The 9,760-nt window shown below is 42.3% G+C and overlaps 1 protein-coding gene across 1 annotated transcript; it reads left to right on the forward strand.

Moving 5' to 3' along the window:
- Positions 1–8,458: 8,458 nt before the first annotated feature.
- Positions 8,459–9,268, forward strand: LOC131049223 (uncharacterized). The gene has a single exon (XM_057983265.2). It carries the CDS (start codon positions 8,459–8,461, stop codon positions 9,266–9,268), a length of 810 nt encoding a protein of 269 aa, XP_057839248.2.
- The last annotated feature ends 492 nt before the right edge of the window (positions 9,269–9,760 follow it).

Consider the following 9,760-nt stretch of genomic DNA (forward strand, 5'->3'; position numbering starts at 1 on the left):
TTGGTAGCTTTGATTAAGTCATACTTCATATTTTCCCAGAACACTTGAAAGAATGTCAGAGGGAAGCAGTCAAGTCCTAGGGCCTTAAAGGCAACCATCGCAAAAACTGCCTCTTTAACTTCACCTTCAGACACTTGGCACATCGATAGCTCATTGTTACCATCATTCAAGACTTGAGGGATAAGATTGAGAATCTTATCACTAACCTCAGTAGGTTCGCTCGCCCTGCCATTAGTGTAAGCATTAGTAAAGAAAAGAGAAGCCCATTGCCCAATCTCGTTATTCCCACCAATTCTTCATTTCTGTCATTGAAAATGGAATGGATAGTGTTTCTCCTTTTGTGCTTTGAAGTAGACCTGTGAAAGAAGGAGATGTTCCTATTCCCCCTCAGTTAACCACTGGATTCTAGATCTTTGCTTCCAATAGATTTCTTCAAGGCTCATGATTTCTTTCCATTTTTGTCTCCAACATTCTTCCTCTTTGTGGATATCCATTGAGGTGATCCCCTCTGCAATGGTTCTCTGGAGGCGGTCCAATTTGGTTTCAACCTCCTTCTTTCTCTTAAAGATATCACCAAAGGAAGATTTATTCCAGGCTTTGACCTCCCTTTTGATTATCTCCATCTTTTTAGAGATTCTAAACATAGCAGAACCTTGAACAGGGGAGTTCCACCAATTTTGTATACATTATTTGAAGTTCAGGTGAGAGTGCCACATAATCTCATACCTAAAAGGTATGGGGCCTGAGATCGACCTATCAGCCCAAGAAAGGAGGATCGGGGAATGGTCAAAGATAGTGTGAGGGAGACACAAGAGCGAGAAATTGTTGCCAAGGTCCCACTCAGCAGAGATCAGAAACCTATCCAACATGATCCGAATCAGATTAGATCATTTTTTGTTGTTAGACTAGGTGAAAGGAATCCCTTGAAGGTCTAGATCAAATAGCTCATTTTTTCTAATGAAGTCAACAAATTCAAGCATGCTATCACTGTAATAAGTTAGACCACCTAACTTCTCGAAGGGAAAAGGAGGGGTGTTAAAGTCACTCAATAACATGAACATTGCCTCCTTATTATTAGTCATGAAGATAGAGATTTCCTCCCAGACCAGAGCCCGCCCATTTCTAGTATTAGGAGTGTATATGTTGAAAAAGTATCGTGAGAAGTTGTTCATAGTGAACCTGGTAGCAAGAAAGTTGTGAGAAAGGCCAACATTGTGCCCATCCAACTTACTCTTATTCCAGAGAGTTGCAATTCTCCCTAAAGCTCCTTCCACCTCACTATAATAGAAGGCAGCACCAAGCCATATATTGTCCACAAGAGAAGCAAAATTTTGATAGGTCATTTTAACCTCCTGGATTAGAATAATATCAACCTTATTGGTTACTATGCATTGCTTAAGAGCATACTGCTTTTGGGGGTTGTTTAAGCCCCTTAAGTTCCATGAAAGGAACTTCATTTCTTGCCTTTTTGAGATGTCTCCAGAGTTAATTGTCGTCCATTGGCAATTTCTCTGGCCATTACCTTATTTTTTAGGGTCCTCTCAGAGGGTCTGCCTGGTTTAGAGTCATTTCCAACATCCTCCTTCTTATTTCCTCTAGTTTTTCTGTTTGGTTCTTGCCATTCCTCTTTCTCTTTATCCACAGGCAAAGACGGGGCAGATCGACTACCTTGAGAGAGAAAGGTCACAATGATCTCCCCAGTAGATCTAGTAGCTGTAGAAGAGGAGGTCGGATCTAGGATGTTCACTTTGGGAGGCGTGGGGCCAGCCCCTATGCATCATATACTCCTCCTATTTTCCCCCATAGTATTGGGATTCAGCTGCTTGAGCACATTCAGAGTAATGTCGTTGTACTCTTTCTTCTCTCTGAAGCACTCTTCATCTTTCAGTCCTTCTTGTTCTACCTTCCTCTAGGAGATCTCTCCCTCTTCTAAGTTCGGGTCCAAGCAACTCCCCGAGGAGGGAGGTGTCGCCTTGGGGTCAGGGGTCTTCATCATATTAAGAATACCCTCCAAGAAGGGGTAGCCCTCCTCAATAGGATCTTGAGGACCATCCTTTTCCTTCAAGTCCTTGACCTGATCCTCAATATTGTCAGTAATCAAGGGATTGGGGGGGGTAACATTCTGAGTCGCCTCCACATTGACAATTCTCGGGGAGGATAGCTTCTCCTTCTGTTTTTCCTCCGAAGGCGGAGGGGTCGGGTAGTCAGCTATCACATGACCATGTTTTCCACATCTTTGACAATAAAGGGAGGCATTCTCGTAGACAATAGCCTGCGTCCATTTACCCCATTTAGATTTGAGAGCTATGAAGTTAGGGAGGCAGTTGTTAACAACCACATTCACACATAGGCGAGCATAAACGAGTTTGGACTTATGCATCGTCACATTGTCAGTAGCAACGAACTGACCAAAAGAGTTGCCAATCCATCTAAAAATGGTGTTGTCCCAGAATTCCAAAGGGAGGCCAGGGAGTCTGATCCAGACCGACGCAAGTCTGAGGAGGTCTGCACTAGGGTCAAACCTCGGCTTCCACTTAGAGAGAGCTAAGCAGTGTTTGTCGTAAGACCATGAACTAGACATAATGTAAATAAAGTCTTCTTCAATAGTGAATCTAAATAAAAAGAGCCCACCTGGCATATCAGAGACAGAGACACTACCTTTTAGTTTCCATCTGGAACCAGCCCATCTTATGACCATGTCTATCGTGGGTTTCAAGGCCAAGAATCTCCCCACTAAGTAGAGGTGTAGGGAGGAGGCGATATTATCCATAATACTGTCGGGGAGACAAATCTCAAGACCATCCTCACCAGCAGTTACCTTTGGCAGCAGATTCAACGACCCCGACTTAGTATTTCCAACAAGAGCACCTTTCCATGTGCTTGCTTGAGCATCCCTAGGCAAAGGCCCCACACCATCAGCCTTAGGAACCTTGCTAGGAGAATCCAAGTTAGAAGTCTCATGTGGAATATTCACATGGGAGGGAACCTCGTGCAAAGCCGCATTACAAGCCTCCACGACAGAATCACCAACCAAGGGAGCCCACCCAACACTCTGAGAGCGCAACACAGCCAGATCCAGACATAGTTGTAGGTTAGCAGGGGGGTCAGGTTCTAGGGAGGACGGGCCCTTGCAGAAATTCAAAATTGCGGTGAGCGGGAAAGTTGCAAGGCTCGGGTTAGCATCTAATTCAAATTTTATGTTATTAGAATCAATGATATTCATGTGTTATTATCATTGATGCCTTATATTTTTTTTCCCTCAATGTTATTAAAACCCTTTACTCATTCAATCATGCAACTCAAACAATATTAAACGATTTTGCTCAATGATATATAGCTTGATGATTAAGTGTGACTCAACCAAGGATTTTATTAAAAAGGATCTTCCATTTTTATTTAGGCAGATGCCAATTTTTTTGGGGGGGGGGGGGGGGGAAGTAAGAAATGAAAAATAACTAGGCAATATAATTCTAGTTCACTCTCATGAAAAACCACAAAATTTGCAATTCCACAATGATTTCTATTAAGATAAATTTATTAGTTCATGATGACACATGAATACTAATATATCTGATGCATTTTATTTATTTTATTAGTTTAGTTACAAGTATATAGAATTTAAAATATTGAGCCTATGGTCTATATCAAATTTTTTATTTTAAATAATTTTAAAAATGTCATTTAATTTTCTTTCTAATGGTTGATATTGAGAATAGTTGATGTAAAAATCATTTTTTTCTTTATTTTCTTGTAATTACATTTCAAATGCATTAATTCATTGAATCAAATGTCAACTCTAATTATGGTTTGAATGATATGAGCATTATTATATACATCATAATAGCTATTGAATTTTTTTAAGAATGGCTACTATCTATCGAGTGTGTGTCATTAAGCCAAAACAATAGCTATAAGTATTTAAGTCCTACAAAGACAACCAAAAAGAAAATTGTCCAAATCTGACTGTAAATGCATTACGACTAGTGATATGAAAAAGTTGATAAAATAAAGAGCTGAAAAGTCCATTACGCCTAACCCGGTGCCTGGATGAGATATTAATGCAGGAAAATTGAAAGTTGAGCTAAACAATTTATTGGGCTGTCGTGGATGGACTCAACTGCCATGTTACATTACATTTAAGGTCCGGACTTCCACCTGCTCTCACATATCACATTAAATATTTCAAACCTACCACCCGACATTATGTCAAACGCTACAGGCTTACAAACAATAGAGTACAATGTAATTACATAGCATAGCAACAAATCAAACATATATCTATTATTATGACAACATTTAATTATCAAATTAAAACTGAAAGTAAATAGAAAGACTAACCTTAACGAGTGATTAAAAATATTTTTTCCCAACCAATCAGATGTTCTCTGTTAATTTATGATCAAAACATGACAGCGCACATTCCACTAGGCACTGCAATGTCAGATGCAGCAGATTTTTTACAATTGTAAGCTGCTTTTTGCTCCATTTCACTCAGTTGCCCAACCGTATAAATTCGGTATAAATCATACGTTACTCAACCGTGCTCTGCTTTCTGCAGAACAGTGTTAGAAACAAATACATGTCGTGGGTGGAATATTTGTTTTCACATGAATTATATTTTGTTTTTTTTAATAAAAATACTTTCGCACTTATTAAAAACATCAAATTATATATTGGTTGCAACTTTCCCGCTCACTGCTTTTTTTGAATTTTTGCTATGGTTGTCGTTTCTGCAGGCGAGGGACCTTGACCCTTCTCGTGCTCTTCTGCAGTTGTGTTCGGATCTGGCTCTCGTGCTGCATTCTCAAAGTGTTGGGTGGGCTCCTTTGGTCAGGGATTCTGCCGTGGAGGCCTGTAATGCGGCTTTGCACGAGGTTCCCTCCCATGTGAAGATTCCAATGTAACCCCTAGCTTGGATTCTCTTAGCAAGGATTCAAAGACTGGCGGTGTGGGGCCTTTGTCTAGGGAGGCTCAAGCAAGCACATGGAAAGGCGCTCTTGTTGGTAACACAAAGGCGGTGTTGTCGACTCAGCTGTCAAAGGTCACTGTTGGTGAGGATGGTCCAGAAATTTGTCTCCTCGACAATGTTATGGATGATATCGCCTCCTCCCTACACCTCTGCTTGGTGGGGAGATTCTTGGCCTTCAGAACCACGATTGACATGGTTAGAAGATGGGTTGGTTCGAGATGGAAACTAAAAGGTAGCGTCTTTGTCTCTGCTATGTCGGGTGGGCTCTTTCTATTCAGGTTCACTGTTGAAGAAGACTTTATTTACATCCTCTCTGGTTCGTGGTCTTATGACAAACACTGCTTGGCCCTCTCTAAGTGGAAGTGAGGGTTTGACCCTAGTGCTGATCTCCTCAGACTTGCTCCTATTTGGATCAGACTCTCTAGCCTCCCTTTGGAATTCTGGGACGATACCATTTTCGGATGGATTGGCAACTCATTTGGGCAGTTTGTTGCTGCTGACAATGTGACGATGCAAAAGACCAGACTTGTTTATGCTCGCCTCTGTGTGAATGTGGCTACTAACAACCCCCTTCCGAACTTCATCGCTCTAAAATCTAAATGGGGTAAATGGACACAAGCTATTGTCTATGAGAACGCCTCCCTTTATTGTCAAAGATGTGGAAAACATGGCCATGTGATAGCTAATTGTCTGGCCCCTCTACCTCCGGAGGACAAACAAAAGGAGAAATTGTCCTCCCCGGAAATTGTCAATGAGGACTCGATTCAGAATGTCCCCCCCCCCCCTAGCCCCCCGGCTATTGACAAGGTTGAGAACCCGAAGAAATTGTCCTCCTCGTGAATTGTCAATGAGAACTCAATTCAGAAAGTCCCCCACCCCCACTAGCCCCCCGGCTACTGACAAGGTTGAGTACTCGATGGAAAGGAATGATTCTCAAGTTCTTGTTGAGGATGGCTACCCCTTCCTGGAGGGTATTCTCAATATAATGAAGACCCCTGACCCCAAGGCGCCCCCCCTCCTCTTGGGAATGGACCTAGAAGAGGGAGAGATCTCCCTGAGGGAGGAAGAATAGGTAGGACTGAAAGTTGAGGAGTGCTTCAGGGAGAAGAAGGGGTACAAGGAGGCTACCCCCAATGTGCTTAAAATGTTCAATCCCAATACTATGGGGGACGATGTAAGGGGTATATGGTGTGTAGGGGTTGCCCCCACGTCCCCCAAAGTGAAAAGCCTGGATCTGAGTTCTTCTTCTACGACTACTTGTGTGGAATCTACTGGGGAGATCACTGCTACCTTTTTCTCCCAGGGTAGTCGATTTGCCCCGTCTTCCCCAGTGGACAATGAGACAGAGGAATGGCAAGAACCAAAAAGAAAGATTAGAGGAAATAGGAAGGCAGACGTTGGTAATAACTCTAAACCAGGAAGACCCTCTAAGAGGACCCTCAAAACTAAGGTAATGGCTAGAGAAATTGCCAATGGGCGGCGACTTGCTCTGGAGACATCTCAGAAAGGAAAGAAATGAAGTTCCTGTCTTGGAACTTAAGGGGCTTAAACAACCTTCAGAAGAAGTATGCTCAAGTAAGCAATGCATTGTAACCAATAAGGTTGATATTATTTTAATTCAGGAAGTGAAAATGACCTATCAAAGCTTTGCTTCTCTTGTGGACAGTTTATGGCCTGATGTTACCTTCTATTATAGTGAGGTGAAAGGCGCTTCAGGTGGTGTGGCGACTCTCTGGAATAAAAGTAAGTTGGATGGGAACGATGTTGCCTTTTCTCATAGTTTTCTTGCTATAAGGTTCACTTTGAATAACTTCTCCTGGTACTTTTTTAACATATATGCTCCCAATACTAGAAATAGTCGGGCCCTGGTCTCAGAGGAAATCTCTATCTTCATGGCTGACAATAAGGAGGCAATGTTCATGTTAGCCAGTGACTTTAACACCCCTCATTATCCCTCAGAGAAGTTGGGTAGTCTAATTGATTACAGTGATAGCATGCTTGACTTTGCTGACTTCATTAGGAAAAATGACATGTTAGATCTAGATCTTCAAGGGAATCCCTTCACCCGGTCTAACAACAAAAAAGGCTGATCTAATCTTATTCAGGTCGTGCTGGATAGATTCATGGTCTCAGCTAAGTGGGACCTCAACAACAATACCTCTCTCTCGAACCTCCCATGCATTATTTCTGACCATTCCCTGATCCTCCTTTCTTGGGTTGATAGGTCAATCTTGGGCCCCATACCCTTTAGGTATGAGATTATGTGGCACTCTCACCCAGAGTTTAAACAATGCATCCAAAATTGGTGGAACTCCCCTGTTCAAGGTTTTGGCTATGTTTAGAATCTCCAAAAAGCTGGAAATAATTAAAAGGGAGGGCAGAGCTTGGAACAAATCTTCTTTTGGAGATATCTTCAAGAGAAAGAAGGAGGTTGAAACTGAACTGGGCCGACTTCAAAGAATCATTGCTGAGGGGGTCACCTCTATGGATATCCACAAAGAGGAGGAATGTTGGAGACAAAAATGGAAAGACATCATGGGCCTCAAAGAGATCTTTTGGAAGCAAAGATCCAGGATTTAGTGGTTAACTGAGGGGGATAGGAACACCTCCTTCTTTCATAGGTTTGCTTTGAAACATAAGAGGAGAAACACTATCCGTTCCTTATTCAATGATAGAAATGAAGAATTGGTGGGGACTAACGAGATTGGGCAATGGGCTTCTTTGTTCTTCACGAATGCTTACATTGATGACGGGGCGAGAGAACCTACTAAATTAAGTGATAAACTTCTCAATATTATTCCTCATGTCCTAAATGATGCTGACAATGAGTTGTTGATGTGTCAAGTTACCGAAGAGGAAGTTAAAGTGGTGGTTTTTGCTATGGTTTCCTATAGGGCCTCAGGCCCAGATGGCTTCCCCCCGACCTTCTTTCAGTAGTTTTGGGAGATTGTGAAGTATGATTTGATCAAAGCCACCAGGGACTTCGTCCAAACGAGGAACCTTCTGAAAAAATTGAATAATACTTTCATTGTGTTAGTTCCCAAAGTGCCAGATCCTAAACTTATAACTGATTTCCGCCCTATCGGCCTGTGCAGTACGGTTTACAAGATCTTTTCTAAAGTTGTTGTTAATAGAATCAATCCTCTGCTAGATAGATGTATTAGCCCCTCGCAGAGGGGTTTTGTTCCGGGCAGGCAGATCCTCAATGCGGTCATAACTACTCATGAAGTCATTCACTCCATGGAGAAGAGTTGCAACCCAGGTATGGCTTTTAAACTTGACATCTCTAAGGCTTATGATAAAGTTAACTAGAATTTCCTGTATGTTGTCCTATCCAAGTTGGGATTTCGGGAAAGATTCCTCAATGTTATCAAGGTGGCAGTGGAAAGTGTTCACTACTCGGTGATTGTCAATGGCACTCCTTGGGGATTTTTCAAGGCTAGGAAGGGCCTAAGGTAGGGTGACCCTCTATCACCTTACTTATTTATTATGGTAGCTGAAGTGCTGAGCCAGAACTTCTCCCACTTGATCAGGAACAAAATAATCTCGGGTGTGAAAGTGGCTTCTACCCTTCCCCCAGTGGTTATGCAACAATTTGTTGATGACACTTTCCTGTTTGGTCAGTCATCTGTTATTGAAGCTAAGGAATGGAAACACTTGTTGGAGGATTACGCCTTGGCCTCAGGACAACTTATTAACTATAACAAGAGTAAAATTTATTTTTTCAACACTGATAGGAATCTCCAAAATAAGATAATCCACATTCTTGGATGTTGTGCTGCTAATCTCCCCGGTTCCTACCTGGGTCTTCCCCTCACGGTTAAGGAGGTCACCCCCAAGTTTTGGGAGTCTATACTGGAAAGGATGCAGAAGAAACTGGCTGGTTGGTCAGGCAAAACTCTAAGCGGTGCTGACAAACTGCAGCTTTTGTCAGCTTCCCTTCAAGGTGTCCCTGTTTATTTCCTATCCTTATTTAAGATCTCCATTGCTATGGTGGAGAAACTTGAAAAAATCCAAAGAAGTTTTCTGTGGACGGGTATGGAGGAAAAAGCTAGAATAAGTCTTGTCAACTGGGAGCTGGTGTACAAACCCAAGTACATGGGAGGCCTAGGGATCAGAATTTCAGACTTGAATAAGGCCTTGCTGACTAAAATCACATGGAATCTTGTGATGGGTAATGCTGACTCGTGTAAGATTATGAGGGCTAAGTACTTCAACCACACCCCATTTTCTTCCCTTGTTTCCTCTAATGACCTCCCTTCAGGCTCTAAAATATGGAGCAACATTGTCAAAAGTTAGAAACTGCTTAAGGGAGGCCTAAAATGGCAGTTGGGCAATAGTGAAAAGATTAGATTCTGGGAGGATAATTGGATAGGGGATATACCCCTGGCCTTTACTCGCTTCAACTGCCACATGGGGAGTCTCAAGGAAGCACTTGGTCCTCTTGTGATGAATTACATATCCCCCCTTCGCCGTTGGTTGAGACTTGTTGATGGTCTGGGGGATAACACTCATCTGGGTCATTTGGCAAGGGACCTTCAATCTATTCTTGAGGTGGTTAGGATTCCCCTATCCCCCCATGCTGACAAGTTTGTTTGGGCTTTCAATCCCTCTGGTTCCTTCAGTGTCAAGTCGGCCTACAATCTTCTCACCACTTCTGCTAATGATTGCTACAGCTAGAGGAAGGTCTGGAATTTGCAGCTTATCCCAAAAATAATTTTATTTTGGTGGACGACTCTTCATGGGAAGATCCTAACCATTGATAACCTTAAGAGAAGGATTTTTGATGGC

Source organism: Cryptomeria japonica, chromosome 11 (genome assembly GCF_030272615.1).
Source record: "Cryptomeria japonica chromosome 11, Sugi_1.0, whole genome shotgun sequence".
NCBI classification, from domain to species: Eukaryota; Viridiplantae; Streptophyta; class Pinopsida; order Cupressales; family Cupressaceae; genus Cryptomeria; species Cryptomeria japonica.